This window comes from Carassius carassius, chromosome 11, assembly GCF_963082965.1.
Source record: "Carassius carassius chromosome 11, fCarCar2.1, whole genome shotgun sequence".
In the NCBI taxonomy this organism is placed as follows: Eukaryota; Metazoa; Chordata; class Actinopteri; order Cypriniformes; family Cyprinidae; genus Carassius; species Carassius carassius.
In genome coordinates this window covers 33,956,139-33,976,181 of record NC_081765.1, presented here as the reverse complement: position 1 = coordinate 33,976,181, position 20,043 = coordinate 33,956,139, and the positions used below count along the sequence as shown (strand labels likewise).

The following is a 20,043-nucleotide window of genomic DNA, read 5'->3' as shown; positions in this document are numbered from 1 at the left end:
AAATAAATGCATTTTTGCCAGTTTTCCCCAACAGATCGACTACAGACCTAATGAAAGGCCTGAATCTGCGTCTCTCTCTGTGTTTCTGTGTGATCTGTGAAAGCGGCTCTCACCCCGTCGCTGGTCTTCCTCCTCCTCTTCCTCCGGGACGGCACGGCTGATTTCCCTGGGACCGTCCAGCTCCAGTAGATCTTGTAGTGATGGACAGGGATGTCAGGCTCCGTGGGAAGAGTCCAGCTGATCCGGACCGTCAGCAGGCTGCCGGGTCCCGTCATGACGTGAGACGCTCTCAGTCCGGACGGAGCAGGAGGAGGAGACGGGTCTGAACACAGACAACATCAACAGACACTCGCATGATTCCTGTGGGATTTCTGGAGTGTCACCAAGCAACACTCTATTCATATTCATCAAATAGAAAACAGTGGCCAAGATAGTCCTTAAAATATACAGAAGAAATAAAGGTCTATGTAAACAAACACAGGATACAACAATAAACCCCGAAATGCACTTTCACAATATTTATAAATATCATACTCATTGAATATTAAGTAATATATAATATTATATATAATCTATAATATTAATTTCAGTTTTGATTTTCAGTTTAGTTATAACTTATTTTAATGTTCAATTAATATTAACTAATACTTAAAGCATACAAAATGTGTTGAAAAACTGAAGTAAAATATATATATATATATATAAAACATTCAACTTATGTTTTTTTCAGCTAGTTGCCAAACATCTAATTTTCACTTAGTGTAACTTGATGTACTAAAATGACTAAAACTAATTAATCAATTAAAAAATAATAATAAAACTATTTAGACATACAGATTTAAAAGAAACACTAATAAAAATTAACAACAATTTTACTTAAAGCCGTAAATAAAATTATAATGAAAATATTAAATATGTAGACAATTTAAAAACGTATTTAAAATATTAATAAAAACTATAAAAGTATCTTAAGGATACCAAAATAAAACTGGCAATTTTGTTGTGCTCTTGTTATTTTTATTCATTTTTGTTTTCATTCATTAAAATAAATATTAAATTAATTAGCTTTATTTTATTTCAGTTTAATACGTTTTAGTATTCTAAAAAATAAGTTTTATTATTCTCCATCCATCCATCCATCTTCTACCGCTTATCCGGGGCCGGGTCGCGGGGGCAGCAGTCTAAGCAGAGAACCCCAGACTTCCCTCTCCCTAGACACTTCCTCCAGCTCTTCTGGGGGGACACCGAGGCGTTCCCAGGCCAGCCGGGAGACATAGTCTCTCCAGCGTGTCCTAGGTCTCCCCCGGGGTCTCCTCCCAGTGGGATGTGCCCGGAACACCTTCCCGGGAAGGCGTCCAGGAGGCATCCGGAACAGATGCTCGAGCCACCTCAGCTGACCCCTCTCGATGTGGAGGAGCAGCGGCTCTACTCTGAGCTCCTCCCGGGTGACTGAGCTTCTCACCCTATCTCTAAGGGATCGCCCAGCCACCCTGCGGAGAAAGCACATTTCGGCCGCCTGTATCCGGGATCTTGTCCTTCGGTCATGACCCAAAGCTCATGACCATAGGTGAGAGTAGGAACGTAGATTGACTGGTAAATCGAGAGCTTCGCCTTGCGGCTCAGCTCTTTCTTCACCACGACGGACCGGTACATCGACCGCATTACTGCAGAAGCTGCACCGATCCGTCTGTCAATCTCCCGTTCAATCCTTCCCTCACTCGTGAACAAGACCCCAAGATACTTAAACTCCTCCACTTGAGGCAGGAACTCTCCACCAACCTGAAGTGGGCAAGCCACCCTTTTCCGACTGAGGACCATGGCCTCGGATTTGGAGGTGCTGATTCTCATCCCAGCCGCTTCACACTCGGCTGCAAACCGTCCCAGTGCATGCTGAAGGTCCTGGCCTGATGAGGCCAACACGACAACATCATCCGCAAAGAGCAGAGACGAAATCGTGTTGTCACCAAACCTGACCCCCTCCGGCCCCTGGCTGCGCCTAGAAATTCTGTCCATAAAAATCATGAATAGAACCGGCGACAAAGGGCAGCCCTGCCGGAGTCCAACACGCACCGGGAACAAGTCTGACTTACAGCTGGCAATACGAACCAAGCTCCTGCTCCGTTCGTACAGGGACCGGATAGCCCTTATCAAAGGGCCCCGGACCCCATACTCCCGGAGAACCCTCCACAGGCCGCCGCGAGGGACACAGTCGAATGCCTTCTCCAAATCCACAAAGCACATGTGGACTGGTTGGGCATACTCCCATGAACCCTCCAGCACCCTGTAGAGGGTATAGAGCTGGTCCAGTGTTCCACGGACTGGACGAAAACCACACTGTTCCTCCTGAATCCGAGGTTCTACTATCGGCCGGATTCTCCTCTCCAGTACCCTGGCATAGACTTTCCCAGGGAGGCTGAGAAGTGTGATCCCCCTGTAGTTGGAACACACCCTCCGGTCCCCCTTCTTAAAAAGAGGGACCACCACCCCGGTCTGCCATCCCAGAGGCACCGTCCCCGACTGCCACGTGATGCTGCAGAGGCGTGTCAGCCAAGACAGCCCCACAACATCCAGAGACTTGAGGTACTCAGGGCGGATCTCATCCACCCCCGGTGCCTTGCCACCGAGGAGTTTCTTGACTACCTCGGTGACTTCAGCTTGGGTTATGGACGAGTCCACATCTGAGCCCTCAGCCTCTGCTTCCTCAATGGAAGACGTGACAGCGGGATTGAGGAGATCCTCGAAGTATTCCTTCCACCGTCCAACGACATCCCCAGTTGAGGTCAAAAGCTCCCCACCTCTACTGTAAACAGCGTTGGTAGGGCACTGCTTCCCTCTCCTGAGGCGCCGGACGGTTTGCCAGAATCTCTTCGAGGCTGACCGATAGTCCTTCTCCATGGCCTCACCGAACTCCTCCCAGGCCCGAGTTTTTGCCTCCACAACCACCCGGGCTGTAGTCCGCTTGGCCTGCCGGTACCTGTCAGCTGCCTCTGGAGTCCCACAAGCCAACCAGGCCCGATAGGACTCCTTCTTCAGCTTGACGGCATCCCTTACTTCCGGTGTCCACCACCGGGTTCGGGGATTGCCGCCTCGACAGGCACCGGAAACCTTACGGCCACAGCTCCGAGCGGCCGCTTCGACAATGGAGGTGGAGAACATGGTCCACTCGGACTCAATATCTCCAGCCTCCCTCGGGATCCGGTCGAAGCTCTGCCGGAGGTGGGAGTTGAAGATCTCTCTGACAGGAGACTCGGCCAAACGTTCCCAGCAGACCCTCACAGTACGTTTGGGTCTGCCGAGTCTGTCCAGCTTCCTCCCCCGCCACTTTAACATTTTATTATTCTATTTCAGCTTAATTTCAATGAACAAAAATGAGTTTTAATAGTTTTACTTCTAGTTAACAATAACAAAGATGCTAATAAACTGAGAAAATTTACCATTCATGAACCAGCATGTAGTATTTTTATTTGTATTTTTTTTTAATTATACATTTGTCTTCATGATAATATAATTTAATTTTTTCTATTTTATTTTTTCTTTAGATATTATAATTATTATAAATGACATGTAATTTGTTACAAATTCTTCTTCTGTACATTTGACGCAGTAAAAACATAAAAACAACATGATGTAGTGAGTTTTCTTGCGATCACTGAGCACATGTGAATGTGATGTCGTCCACATCTAAGGGAAATGATGTCATCTGTGTAGAGGAAGTGAAAACCAGATGCTCGCGCAAAACATAAACAATCAAAGAAAGTCTCTGCAAATCAAGTGAAGAACTATACTGACACACTCATTGATTCTACAGAGCTCTCTGACTGAATAAAAACTCTGTAATAAATCATCACAGATCACTAGTTATATATCAGAAAGATGAGATCGGATCCTGCTGGAAAGTCGCCTGTATGAGTTTGTAAGTTATAATCATGGCACTGAAGTGATTTGGAATAAACAAGAGCGGATTGTGATCCTGTGAGGGATGCAGACTCTCACTGATGTATGAGAAACAAAGCCACAGTTAGTGGACATAAAGTCACAAAGCTGTAATTTACAAACATAATATTTACAAGAGTGAACATACGACGTACTGTACCTAATACATCGCAAAGAGAGGAGAGCGGAGCAGGACTGCGACAAGTTTGAGATCATGTTCAGTGTTTTTATGGTTTCACTTTAACATTAAGGCAGATAAGCTTTACACCAAATTACTTTAATTGAATGATTGAATATAGTTCATATTTCTCTCAGGATCATAATATACATAAGTCGCTCTGGATAAAAGCATCTGCTAAATGAATAAATGTAACACTTTCTCATAAAATGTTTGCCTATTTTATTTGATTCCTAATCCTGATTTGCACTTTTTCCACTACTTTGCAGATTAAATGATGGTTAAATGATGGCTTACGATTGCTTCTTTTTGTCATTAAAACTATTGATATTTAACTGCTTTTTTTGTCTTTTTGTGATACATGGTCTAACGCTGATACATTTATATATATTTTTATATTTTGACAAATCTTCTTTTTTAACCCCTCTCTTAATGATTTGTAGGCATTTTTGAGATAACTGTTTATAAAGTTATAATCATGCAAATGCATCAAATTCATTTCAGGGGGCCTTTATCCACCCCACAGAGCCATATGGGACACTTTCTATTATGGATGGATGTGCTTTATTGGACTTATTTTGGACTATTGAAAAAAAAAAACATTCACTGCCATTATAAAGCTTGGAAGAGTCAGGACATTTTTAAATAGATCTCAGATTGTATTCATCTGATAGAAGAAAATCAAAATACACCTAAGATGACTTGAGAGTGAGTAAATCATTTGGTCACATCATCAGGACTTCCTCAAGTCTCAGTTCCATAACCACTGTTCTCTCATCTACAGCGAGAGTAAATCTATCAGAGCAACACGAGTCAGGCTCAAGCTTGTTAAAGAAATACTTCTTCCAGGAATCAGCATTCATTAATTATCAAGGCTATTACCAGACTAAAAGTCTGAAGATCTGAGCCGAGTTGGAGGTTGTAGCTTCAAATCTCTAGGATGAGATACTGACTAAACTTAGTCTCAGAAGAAGCAGTTTAAACAGTAGCTCAGGGAGTAAATCAGGCCTGCAGCGAGCAGCAGGTGAAGAGCTGCACCTTTGAATCTCACCTTAAATCTGTCGGGACTCACCTCGGGACGAGCGGAAGTGTTTGCTGGGAGCCGTGAAGCCGCGTGTGCCATGAACGTTCACCGCCGCCACACGAAACTGATACCACCTGCTCGGCCGGACGTCACTCAGCAGCACGCGCTCTTCAGCAGCCTGAGGGCCACAGGGGTCAAAGGTCACAGGGTCACATACATGCAGCCCTGAATATAAGCTTAGAATCTGATCTGTTTAAAAACATGAAAGACTGGAGAGACATCTGTGCATTTGTGTATTTAATGCACAAAAATGCATCAATGCATCATTATTAAATCAAGATACATTTACTGGAAAAGAAAAATCACTTTTCGTTTTCTAAAAAAAAAGTGTCAAAATGTAGTGAGATTTTAAAGTAAAGTTGGCATGAAACAAAAGCTTGAATTTCTGATGGCTACTGAACAAGAAAAAATATACATGATTTTATTTATCGGTTTTTAATTGAGGGGAAAACATACAAGTTAAAAAAAACTCAAAATATTAATACAAATAATAATAATAATATTATCAGAGGTGGAAAGAGTACAAAAATATTCTACTCAAGTAAAAGTACCATTACATTAATGAAATTTTACTTAAGTACAAGTAAAAGTACCAGTCTAAAAATCTACTCAAGTAAAAGTAAAAAGTAGCTCATTTAAAATTTACTCAGAGTAAAAATTACTTAGTTACATTTTAACAGTGGGAGGGAGTCAAAATGGGACAGACCAAGAGTGTCAAACTCAGTTCCTGGAGGGCCACAGTCCTGCACAGTTTAGATTTAACCCTAATTAAACACACCTGATCCAGCTAATCTAATCATTTAGGTTTATTTGAAAACTACATGATATGTGTGCTGGAGCAGGGTTAGGGCTACGGCCCTCCAGGAACTGAGTTTGACACCCCTGGGATAGGTCTATTAATCTCAAACTAGTTGTTTTTAATTAAAGGAATCAGTTATTTAGAATAATAAAACATTTGGGCTGTTATCTGGCAAATCAGTATCAACAAACTCATCTTTTAATGCAGAGGAAATGCAGAAGATTCATTGGAAGTGGCATTTAGATGTATTACACTGTTTAGTGCAGGACAAGAATGCATTTAACCTGCAGTTACAAATGCATGAATAATGTTTTGATATGCCAGACATAAAATGTTGAATACTCATTTGAAATTATAAGAAATTAATTATTTAAACAAAATCAAAAGATACTTTAAATGTGAAATTAAAATGGCCAGTATGTGTCAGCAAGTCACTGTTAATAAGTGAGTCATTGCGACTGAACCGAATCATTTAAACGGTTGATTCATTCAGGAACGAAACACTGTCACGTTGCTCAGAGACGCAAAACTGTGCTTTGGTGGCTGTGTTTGGAATTATTTTCTGTTGTAGAAATAGAGCTAAAAAAGGCAATATGGTTTCTAAAACGCAAGTCTCTTAATTAACTTGTTTACTGAACTGTTATATATATGTATGTATATATTCATGATGATTTTTGGAGGAAAAGATGGCATTCTTTGTGTGATTTTGATTTAATATATGAAATTATATAAATATGTGAATTTTCTGCCCCTATATCTTCAATTTTGTGATCATTCTAAATGCATTTTAGGAGACTGAATCAGTGAAAGAACGCACTATAAATGCGCGCGCACATCATTAAAACAAAAAATATGATATTATCGCAGATGATATATATAGCACACTCCTCACCACTGTCTTTTTGGCTAATTTGTGCAAAACCTCTTGCTAAAATGTCAAAGCTTCATTTTAACCACCAATGCAACGATGCAATTATTTAGCTTACCTCTACATTCTTGCGCAGGGTTGATGTCTTGTCGAGATTTTATAAGCTGCTAGTTTGGTCTTCCTAGACAAGTACAGCTTACACTGCATAATAGAGTATACATATGGCCAGGGGTTCACTTCATTTCCTTCGAGTTCAACTTCAGAATATGACGGGGTTTCGTTTTCAGCGGTGTCTGCACCACTAACGCCTGTTTTGTCCGTCTGCATCTTTCTCGTGATTGTAGCGCCAGTTTGCCCTCCTGCCCATTATTTACTGACATAGCTTCCAGGGAGCGATTAATTTTTTTAATTTTTTTTACTCAGTAATTAATGTGTTTTAAAATGTAGCGAAGTACAATACTTCAAACAAAATATACTTAAGTAAAAGTAAAATTACAAATTTAAAAAATTACTTTAAAAAGTATTAGTACCCAAAAAAGCTACTCAATTACAGTAACGCGAGTAAATGTAATTCGTTACTTTCCACCTCTGAATATTATATATATATATATATATATATATATATGTGTGTGTGTGTGTGTGTGTGTGTGTGTGTAGATAGATAGATATTTTCTCCATATAATGGACTTCCAATTCTAATTCCAACATGATTATGTCGTGCGTGAAGTTGAGCATTTGTGGTTAAATAATATAGACATTTTTATTATGTTTTAGGAAATTAGCTATGGTCTTAAAGACTCTTATTCTTCGGCTGGGATCAATAGCATGAATGGGGGAAAGGCCTGACCTGAGCGATGTCCTGCCACGGTGTAGCGTTGTCTTCGCTGGGATGGATGCCAAAGTTCCAGCGGCGCTGAAGCACGTAAAGCACCGGCTCCACAGAGACGTTAAAGCGGGACGACCATCGGACCTCCAGCAATCCTGACGGCTGCTCCACAATCAACAGCTCCTTCCTCGGCTTCAGAGGAGATCCTGAGACACGGACGAACAGATCAAAACACCAGACACTAGTGCTGAAATCTGCACGTTAATGGACTTTAAATGGGTTTCTTGCTCTTTAGGAATTTGTGCACTTTCAATAATAATAATAATAATAATAATAATTATAATAATAATTATAATAATAATAATAATGTTTTTCTAGATTATGGGTGCAATTCGGAGGGCAATTTGATTTTATAAAAAATACTAATATAGGATTTTTACTGTTAACTAAATCTAAAATTATAAAATAACGTTTAGTTACTTGAAATAAAATATATGTTAACTGACATGAATTTGATGAACTAAAATAACTAATGAACTTAAACTTAAATCAAATTAATAAAAATATAAAAATAGATAAAATAATAAATGTGAAATACAAAAAATACAAAAACTTTAACTGTAATTAAAATGGAAAATAATTTTAATAAAAAAGTGAAAACACACAAAAAAATACTAAAACTTTAAAATTAAAATGGTAAACAAAATTAATAAAATAAAGTGAAAATTACCAAAACGTTAAAACTCAAATGAAAATTCAAACTAATAGTAAAATTTTAAAAAGTGAGAACACCAAATTTTTAACTAAAATTAAAACGTAAATTAAAAATATACATATAATAATAAATAAAACATGGTAAAATTAAATCTAATTCAAAATCTGAATGAAACTATAAGTATATGGATAACAATAAATTAACTCTGATCTTATAAATAAAACATTCAGTTAAAAAATAATAAAATAATAAAAAAAATGAAACAATCTATTATTTAATTGGTTAATTCTTTCATTTGCTGGATTAGATGAAAACAGACATTATCACAGGATTACTCAAAACATAAAATAGTTTCAATGGATGTGCAATAGTTAATAAAATGACTCCATCATGATAAATAGTGATATAAAGTGATGTTCATGTGATGCTCTCACAGCAAACCTCCATCTGCTCCATATGGCATTTAACCCTCAAAGACATCTGACATTCTTCCATATGCAATAAATTAAAGATTTAATAAGTACAAAGCTTCAGGGGGCAAAGAGAGGGAGAAAATGTTCTGCTCCATGTCTTTCCTCGATTCGTTACAGCTGTGATGGAGCTCCGATGATTGAGGAGCGATGTGAAGGACTTCACGACATGAAGCTCAAAGACATCCAACGTCTCCAGCAATCAGCCGAGCAGCAGACGGAGGCATTTTCATCAGAGCACAGCGCTCAAGATCTGGGTCTTATATTTATACCACATGATATATATATATATATATATATATATATATTAGTGCTGTCAACGTTAACGCGTTAACGCATGCGGTTAATTTTCTGGTTTAACGTGTCAAAATATTTAATGCAATTAACGCAGCATCTGTATTTTCTGCCATCCGTTGGCTAGCTTTACATTATGATCACGCTTTTATTCATTTAAATGCTTTTAAACATTTCAAGCGTGGCAAGACAAAAGAAAATGCGCTGTCTGTGAATGCCCTTATGTGACACATACACACGTACACACACACACACACACACACACACACACACACACACACACACACACACAATGCATAGACAGGGCGCCAGAATCCAGTTCTCTTAAGCGCTTGAACTAACAATAAACATCCCAAAGTGCCAGTTTTGTCGATATTCCTCATAAGAGCAATCTTAAATGATTTATATAAAGTCTAAAATGAACAAAAAGAGTTGTGAGAGATTGAGGCGAGATCCATAGACAGTATATAAACGGTGAGATCCGCGTGTCTGTCTGCTCTTAAAGGGACAGCAGCCAATAAAGCTTCCTGTCAGTAAAGTTAAAGAACAAAGGGAACAGAGAAAATGACTCGCTGCTCTTGACTAAATAACTTTTGTAGCTTTAATAAGGATTAACTATTTAATTTATAGTTTATACAGTGCAGACTGCATATAACTTTGATAACTTTATTAAATTTCTGTATATTTCCTAACTGTTAAGACAGGAAGGGCAGGAGTAAACATGACATTTATTATCGGTTTATGTTAGCATTGTTTTAAGTTTACTTAAATTAAAAACTATTATTTTTGAAGCCTAATAATAAATGTAAAAAAAAAAAAAAAAAAAAAAATCAGTAGCTGTATTAATATCAGTAATACTGGCCTTCATTCATAAAAAGATGCCATTTAAACAATTATTTAAATTTAACTGTGAAATTATTACATTAAAAAATATATTAAAAACGTACAAAAACATTTCTTTTTTTATTGCGATTAATCACAGAAAAAATGTGTGATTAATCTAGTTAAAGTTTTTAATCGATTGACAGCACTAATATATATATATATATATATATATATATATATATATATATATATATATATATATATATATATATATATATATACATATAGAGAGAGAGAGAGAGAGAGAGAGAGAAAGAGACCACTGCAAATGTGATATTGATTTTATACTACAGTTCAATTAAAAATAAATTTAAATGAAACGAGTGAAACAATGATTCAGTGACTTATTAAGAAAGTCACTTGCTTTGTTTTTGAATGAATCAGATGTTTGAAAGACTCGAGTGAATCAATGTTTCAGTGACTCATTCATAAAGACAGTAAACTGCATTTTTCTAAACAAATCGGCCATTTGAACGAATTGAAGAAGCCAATGATTTAGAAAGAAATTTACTTGCCTCGTTTTGAAACAAATCAGCTGTTTGAATGAACGAGTTAAATTAATGATTCAGTGACTCATTAAGGCAGCAATTTGATGAATCAAATTTCTTTCTAAAGCTACTTTTTGTAATGTATCTTTAATGTTTTTTTTTATTTAAAGCAATAATGTCTTTAAATGATCTTTTGGGGTTTCATTTCTCAACCCGAATTTATGTGCAATTACTTTGCAATCAATTAACTGGCACATCACATAATTAAATAAACATTTTAATCACCTGACAGCAATACAATGAAAAGCACCAGTGATTCTCAACATCTGCATGAGAATCAGCATATGGAGGAATGCAGTGATGACGAACATTTCCACTGTGGATGAAGTTCAAGGACTGAACGCCTGTTAAGGAGATCCATGCGCATGAAGTGATCAGCGATGGCCAGTTCTCCAGAAGATGATCGAAGGAGCAGCAGAACAGCTGTGTTCGATTGTGCTGCGGTTTCACAGCCCCAGCACGCGTGTGACGTCTGTTCCAATCCCGGCGCTCCAGTAAAATCCCACAGCGTTCCTGAACCAGTGCTGGAATCCACACTCTTGCTCCGAGAGCAGGATCTGAAGAAGGTCATCCAGAAACCACACAAACCTCCAAGAAGATCCGGTGTCCGCAGGTGCACGTCAAGTACTCCTCGAGCTCAGCATGCGCTTGCAACCGCAAGGCCATAGGTTTGATTCCCAGGGAATGCATGAACTTATGAAATATATAACGTTAATGCACTGTAAGTCGCTTAGGATAAATGCATCCGCCAAATGCATAAATGTAAATGCTGTGCTCATGCAACGTTAAGATTGAGATATGCGAGTTTGTTGATCTACAATGTGAAAGTGAAAGTGACGTGACATTCGGCCAAGTATGGTGACCCATACTCGGAATTCGTGCTCTGCTTTTAAAACATCCAAAGTGCACACACACAGAGCAGTGAACACACACACACTCTGAACACACACCCGGAGCAGTGGGCAGCCATTTATGCTGCGGCGCCCGGGGAGCAGTTGGGGGTTCGATGCCTTGCTCAAGGGCACCTAAGTCATGGTATTGAGGGTGGAGAGAGAACTGTACATGCACTCCCACCACCCACAATTCCTGCCGGCCCGGGACTCGAACTCACAACCTTTCGATTGCGAGTCCGACTCTCTAAACGTATTTGAGAAGAAAGTCCTGCCGATGGCTTTGATCATCACAGAAAAGCGTGTGGTTCACTCTCAGGAAGCTCCTGGTGAATTTTAGAGAGCTCAAGAACTAAATCAAAACAAACGAGGCATTCAGGAAAATCTTAAGAAACTCTGCCGATACAATGTTCTGGCCTCATACTTTAAAATGCATCATTATAAACATGAAGATGTGGTCAGAGTAAAACATGCACTGCATATGACAAGTGACGTGACATTCAGCCAAGTATGGTTTACACATTTATGCTGCGGAGCCCGGGGAGCAGTTAGGGGTTTGGTGCCTTGCTCAAGGGCACGTGGTCGTGGTATTGCCAGCCCGAGACTCAAACCCACAACCATAGGGTTAGGAGTCAAACTCTCTAACCACTAAGCCACGACTTTCCCCGTATGTCGGTAGTTTTGACATTACAGTAACACTCAAAGCCTTCATATATAATGCATTATAAAAGTATTTTCATACACTAATGATGCACCCTATAATGCATGATTAATATATGTAATGATATAATGCTGATTTCAGATTCAACAAGGAACATGCAAATATTATAATGCATCTGTGAAAAGACAATGCATTACAACATCCTTCATAATGCATTTTGTATAAAGGCCTTAATCGGCATGTCGCAGATATTTCTAGTTGAAGTGGGCTTCGTCTTCGGGTCGAGGTTGTGTTCGTCCACCTGCAGAAACATCTGAGAGCCATCGACAGAGCAGCGACGATTACTTTGAGCTGATAATGGTTTCCAGCATCGCTGATCATCATCTTAACAGAGAGAAACAATTACGCTCCTGACTCCAGCAACGACTCTCTGACTGCCTTTGGATTTCAATAAAAGGATTTACAGCTTTCTGCAAACGACGGGGAACCAGTAAATCTGACATCAACAGAACTAAACCGTAAAGCATCCTTCACTCGACCACCAACAACATCAGACACCCCACTTCTGGCACAGTTTTCATTTATATTTAGAATTGTATTCATTTTTTGAATTTTTCTGTTTTCAAGTTAATTGTCATTGCATTTTTAGTACTTGTGTTGTGTTGTTTGTAAACTATATATATATATATATATATATATATACACACACAGTACAGACCAAAAGTTTGGAAACATTACTATTTTTTATGTTTTTGAAAGAAGTTTCTTCTGCTCATCAAGCCTGCATTTATTTGATCAAAAATACAGAAAAAAATGTAATATTATGAAATATTATTACAATTTAAAATAATTGTTTTTAAATGTATTATACTTTAAATTATAATAGTTTAATAATAGTTTTTTTTTAAATTAAAAAGTAAAAAAAAAAAAGAAGCTATGTTTTTAAAATATAAATATTTTGTAATAACAATATACACTACTGGTCAGTAATTTGGGGTCAGTATTTTTTTTTTTATAAAATCAATACTTTTATTCAGCAAGGATGTGTTAAATTGATAAAAAGTGATAGTAAAGAAAATATATTATTAGAATATATATTATTAGAATTTTTATTTTTATTTTGAATAAATGCAGTTCTTTTATATATATATATATATATATATATATATATATATATATATACAGACAGAAAGAGAGAGAGAGAGAGAGAGAGAGGTTTTTAATGTTCCTATATAGCTTTTATTCATTTTTATTTATTGGGTTTAGTTATGTTAGTACTTACAGTAAAAAAAGAAAAAAACCCGCATAGGTTTAGTGGATATTTTAAATTATATTTATTATTATTATTATTATTTTATTTTTTTTTTTTTCATTTTAATTTTGGTTACAGCTTTAGTACTTTTGTTGTGTTTTTGTTATGAATTTATAATTCTTAGTTTTTTTCTATATCATTTTTAAAAAGTTATGTTTTGAATTACATTACATGTATGCATTTGACAGATACTTTTATGCAAAGTGACTTTTTAGTATACATACTATTATAGTTTTTATTAATATTGGATTAGCTGTTATTTTATATTTTCAGTTTTCATTTTATTATTTAATGTCTTTCTCATTTATTTTATATAACTGTTATTTTTGTTATTTTCAGTTAGTAATTTATTATGCATTTACATTATATTTATACAATTTATTATTTTGAATTACCTTTTATTTTTATATTTTCTGGTTTCAGTTTAATTTTAGTTTTTTTTTCTCTCTTTTTTAATATTATTATTTAGGTTTAATTTAATTTAATTTTGTTTTATTTATTTCCAACTAGTAATTTTAGTGCTTCAACTTTCATCTTATATTTACACTGATTTCAATGAACTATTGTTTTTAACGGCTTTACTTAATGACATCTCTGTGCAAACGTTTACATAAATGTAAATTCAAATAAAAAAGTTTTCAGCTTACTTAATAACTTTTAAGTACTTACATCTTTAAAAATTCTTAACCTAAGCATGACTTTTCTCTATTTCAGTGTTGATCTGTGCAGATCTGTATGACTTTACAATGAAACACAATGAAAGTCAATGGGGTCCAAAATGAAAATATTACACTTTCATTGTGTGGATGCAGAAAAAAAAACATGGAATTAAGGAAGTCACAGAAGTTTGACCGGCATGAGGTTAAGTAAATGATTTAGTTTTTGGCTGATGAAGTGTTTGTACCTTTATAGGGGTTCTTGGGGATCTGGCAGGTGTGTCCGCATCCGTTCGGACAGCATTTCTTGATAGCGGTGCACTCTGTGTCTGTTTCACAGCTCTCCACGCAGGCCGCTTCGAATCCGCTCGCTCGCTCCGCCGCAGGACAGTCTCCCGGCTTCAGCTTCTGAACGGAGCGCAGGAACTCGCAGCTCGTCAAACACTCGTAATGCTTCTTCGGGAACTGAGTCTGAAAGCAGAAGCAGAACGGCTGCGAGTCACTGATCTCAGGCCGGCTCTCACAGGTTTGGGTGTGTTTGCACAGAGGTGCTTGACTCTTTTACGTCTCAGAGTTTCATACCTCACACAAGTCCTGACACTGGTTCTCCTTCAGGTCCCATGATGCCCTGCAAGGCTCCAGACACTGGACGCGAAAAACAAAGAAAAACTCAATTAGGAAAAACAGAGAAATCAAAATGAGCCTAAACCAGACAAGCGATCCTCTAAAAGCTTTCCAAACTTGTAATAATTTAATAATAAAAAGAAAATTTCATTAAAAAAATTTAAAATATTAAAAATAAAATAATAAATAAAAGCAAATCAAAATAAAACACTTACCAATGATGAAATCAATCAAAAATATCTAAATGAAGATTAAAAAAACACTTTAAATTACAATAATTCAATTTTAAAATAAACAATAAAAAAAATCAAAATTAAATGAAAAAAAAACAACACTTACTGTAAATAAATTAAAAACACCTAATACCAATACAATACTAATAAAACACCTACTAATAATTTATTAAACCATAAAATGTAGAATGAAACAGAGCATTTTTATGCTTTTTTATGCAAAATATTGTATGGGATCATTAACCCTCGACAGTGAACTGTAAACATGCGGATGTGTTTTTAAATTAATAAGTAAATATTGAGCAAATACAGTATATTAAGTAAATATTGTAGGTCAAAGTCGTTCGGCTGACAATGAACTGCTTGTGAATCCCTGACTTCTGAGGATCTTCCTCTACATGATTCAGTCTCATTATCATTCATTTATTAAACACAAAATAACCCAGATGGGCTGATCGAGAGCCGATGTGAAGCTCTTCATTATCTACATGTTAGAAATATGATGTATGATCATACTGGTTATTGTTATGCTGCTTTTTAACATCTTTGACAGCAGAAATGCCTCTTGTTTGTGTCTAAGAGAAGAAAGCACAGAAGAGTGTGAGCGAATGATGACTGAAACCCAATATATTCATCAATCCAGCGGGAGAATCACTCCTGTAACAGTGAAATCACTCCTCCATCAGAGAAGCACTGGTCTCCACCCAAACCACACGAGCAAAGCCAAACCAAAGACACGAGAGCGCTTCAGCTCCAATCTGCTCAGCCATCAGTCACACAGAAGAGGTGAGGGATGTTTGATGGAAAAACACCATTCATTAAGTATTTAAACCATTAAAATTAAGACGAAAAAAGTAAGTAAAAGAGTAAGACAAAATAAATTATGTTTAAATAAAACAATAAAAATACTTGCTATTAACTAAATGGTAAAAATGGAAATGTTACTAATGATTATTTGAATCATAAAAATGTAATATGACGCAAATAATTTGTAAATAAATGCAACAGAAACAGATCCCAGGCATTTCATACACCTTCAATGAATATGGGAAGCTGAAAGAAACTGTCTGAGCGGCTCATTTCACAAAAACACTGAGACAGCCTGGTGCAGCTTCAGTGAATGACAAGATCACACAAAAGAAACGTGGAAAAATAAATATGACACAGATGACAGAGGAGGAAAGACAAACTACAGAGAAAACTGGCTGCAAAATGTTTCTGAGCAGTTTCTGTAGGGGTTAATGGAGCGTGAGACTAGACTTTACACTGAAACTACACATCAATGAATGAATATGATATTATTCATCATGCTAGGCTAGGCAAGTCATTTCTATTTCTAAAAGCACATTTAAAACAGCAGCGGCTGACCAAAGTGTTGTACAACGTAAAATGATCAAATACACACCAAAAGAAAATATAGAATACAATAAAAACAGCTAAACTAACAAGAGAACATTGATCCAAAAGCCAGAGAGAAAAGATATAGCAGTGCGAATGTCTTTGCTAAGCCAAAGCTGCAACTGTAATTTAGGTTTATTAATTTTAAATTGAGCAATAAAGTTGAAAACATTGCCACACAGAGTATTAAAACAAGAATGTTGCTCTTCAACAAACAATTCTGCAAAAGATAACAAAAGCGCAAGCATCCGTAACAAATCATCTTCAAACTGATTATATGTAGAAGAGTTTACAGACCGTATTCGACGACTGCAGGACTTTACATGCACCCATGGACAATTAAGCACAGTGTTAAATAATAATGGCTTATGATCTGATATGCAAAAATCATCAATCTCTGTATTACTAACAGAAAGGCTTAGAGAAATAACCAAATCAAGATAATGTAGGCTCTGTGATGGATGAAATAAGATTAAAAGAGACAATAATTTAAAGAAACTTGCTGGGGATTAGAGGGACAACACACAGGTATATTAATATTGCCAATATTTAATAGCTTTTCATCAGAAGTTACCAAGAAAAATTACTGCAGAAATATCTCATTATAATAGTCTGTACAAATCTTAACGAGTTGCACTTCAAAACTAGGATTGTCCACTGGTAATGAATGACACTTAAAACTGTTTAAAATAAAGAGGTTACCAAAGTTTACCCCAGCCTGAGAGCTAGATCCCAAAAAAACTCGTTCAGGTATCAATCTGCTTGCTGTATCCAGATGCTGTGGTGCGAAGATCTAAACTCAGATGAATTTAGATTCTCCATCTGTGCATAAAGCAGTGAACGCAGGCCTCATCTTATGTGTGCGGAACTCAGCACAACACTTACAGGCTTAAAGAATAAGGACAGATGTCAAGGAAAAACGCTGAGAGGTATTAAGGACGGAGGTCTGATAAGCGTCCGGTCTTGTCAAACTGTTCTGATTGAGAAAACCCCTCAAGACGAAAATAAAATAAAAAATACAAGCTGTTGCCATGACAAGTGTGAAGCACGGCACTGTTGTTTATCTGCATCGACGCCAATGAAGAAAACACACACAGAGAGAGAGAGAGAGAGAGAGAGAGAGAGAGAGAGAGAGAGAGAGAGAGAGAGAGAGAGAGAGAGAGAGAGAGAGAAAATAGGTTTATCTTTGATAATATTAATGCGTTCATTTAATATAAGTTGTTGGAATATTCAGGGTCTTTTTTCTTCAACTTTTGGTTCTAAAAGCACAGACCCTGAATTTCTTAAAAATATCAAAGATGCAGATGTTATCATTCTCACCGAGACCTGGTGTAGAAATGATGCTCTTACCTACTGTCCCTCAGGCTACTATGAAGTGATTGTGCCCTCAGTTAAATTAAGTACAGTACATCGTGGAGGAGTTCTGGTGTGGTACAGGGAGGATCTGGCCAAACACATTTCTGTCATCACACTCGGAACATTTCACTGCTGGTTAAAACTAAACAAGCTAATTGGCATTTCAACCACTGACACATATCTCTGTGCCATCTATATTCCCCCAGCAGAATCCCCTTACCATGATGAAGAGTATCTGAACAACATCCACATAGAGATCAGCCATTTCCAGGCCCAGGGAAATGTGCTGCTGTGTGGAGACTTTAATGCAAGAACTGGATCTGGACCCGATTACATAGATCCAAAGGGGAATCAATATATCTTTGGTCAGAGCTCCCTGGGTCTCACAAGAAATCTTCCAGCAAGAAATAATCTTGACCAAACTGTAAATAAAACTGGTTCAGAGTTGGTGCACCTCTGCCAAGCTTTAGGCCTGTACATCTTTAATGGCAGGATCCAAGGGGACTCTTTAGGGAGGTTCACATGTTGTTCAGCTCTTGGAGCTAGTGTAGTTGACTACGCCATCACTGACATGGACCCCTGCTCCTTCAGTGCATTCACTGTCAAACAGCAAACTCCACTTTCTGACCATAACCAAACTAACATCTATATTACAACAAATCACACACCAGAACAAATCCAGCTGGAAACCTGCTAAATGTTTCAGGTCCAGCAGAAATACAGATGGACTTCAGACAGTGCAGAGAAATTCATCCATGCTCTGAATTCTGAAGAACTGAAAAATCTAATCACTATATTTATGAATAAAAAATTTGAAACGACTAAAGATGGTGTTAATCTGGCTACAAATGAAATCAATAACATATTTCAAAAAGCAGCATATATAAGTGAATTGAAAAAGAAAGGCAAAAATTCATTAAAAAAACACCAAAAGATGAAAAATGGTTTGACTCAGACTGTAAAACATCAAGAAAACAACTTAGAAAATTATCAAATCTGAAACATAAAGAACAATACGACACCGACATAAGAACTGAATACGGTTCAAAACTAAAACATTACAAAGACACAATTAGAGCAAAAAAGCAACACCATCTGAACAAAACTTTAGAAGAAATAGAAGATTCAATAAATCTGAATCAGTTCTGGGATATGTGGAATAATCTGAGCACAACAAAACCACAAGATCTACCAATACAAGACGGAAACATTTGGACACAACATAGAAAATTTATATCAAGAAATCCCACCAAAACAGCTCAATGACAATTATGATCTGATCAAACAAAATCTACAAACTTATGAAGACACAATTAAAAATAAGCAAAATCCACTTGACTTCCCAATTACATTTAAAGAATTGACAAACAAACTCAAAAGCCAAAAATGTAAGAAATCTTGTGGTCCTGACAGCATTCTAGGTGAAATGCTGAAACACAGCACACCTAAGCTTCAGACAGCTGTGCTCAAATAATTCAACATTGTACTTAGTTCAGGCTGCTTTCCTGACATCTGGAGCCGAGGACTCATTACCCCTATTCACAAGAGTGGAGACAGACTGGACCCTAATCATTTCAGAGGCATCTGTGTGAGCAGTAATCTGGGGAAGTTATTTAGCAGTATTTTAAACCATAGAATGGTAAACTTCCTTAACGAGCACAATGTCCTGTGCCCTAGCCAGATTGGCTTCCTTCCAAATCACAGAACGACTGACCACATTTACACCCTACACACCCTAATCAATAAACACGTAAAACAGACCCCAAACGGAAAAATATTTGCATGCTTTGTCGATTTCAAAAAAGCATTTGATTCTATTTGGCACGACGGATTATACTATAAACTTTTACAAAGTGGTGTAGGGGGTAAAGATTTTGACATTATAAAATCAATGTATTCGAACAACAAATGTGCAATCCGAATTGGCAACAAACATACAGAATTCTTCACCCAAAAAAGAGGGGTGCGGCAGGGCTGTAGTCTGAGTCCAACGCTGTTCAACATTTACATCAATGAGTTAGAGGTGCAGTTGGAACAGTCTACAGCCCCTGGACTCTCTCTACAAGACAAGAACATCAAGCTATTGCTGTACGCAGATGATCTGGTGCTGCTGTCCTCCACCCCACAGATGGACCTGCTGGACAACTACTGCCAGAACTGGGCCCTGGCAGTAAACCTCAACAAGATCAACATTATGGTCTTTCAGAAGAAGCCCAGGTGTCAGGAACACAGACACCAGTTCAGTCTAGGCAGCACCGCTCTAGAACACACGATGCAGTACACTTACCTCGGCCTGATCCTCACTGCATCGGG

The 20,043-nt window shown here is 37.2% G+C and overlaps 1 protein-coding gene across 1 annotated transcript in view; it reads right to left on the bottom strand.

Annotated features, from left to right (window-relative positions):
• The window catches only part of LOC132153235 (anosmin-1-like), a 59,923-nt gene that overhangs the window by 22,526 nt on the left and 17,354 nt on the right, over window positions 1-20,043 (bottom strand). Inside the window, exons 3-7 of the mRNA XM_059562613.1 lie at window positions 14,702-14,764; window positions 14,368-14,590; window positions 7,710-7,894; window positions 5,184-5,313; window positions 114-322 (exon numbers count right to left, since the gene is read on the bottom strand). Coding sequence (XP_059418596.1) covers window positions 114-322; window positions 5,184-5,313; window positions 7,710-7,894; window positions 14,368-14,590; window positions 14,702-14,764 — 810 coding nt within the window. The remainder of the gene's footprint in view (window positions 1-113; window positions 323-5,183; window positions 5,314-7,709; window positions 7,895-14,367; window positions 14,591-14,701; window positions 14,765-20,043) is intronic.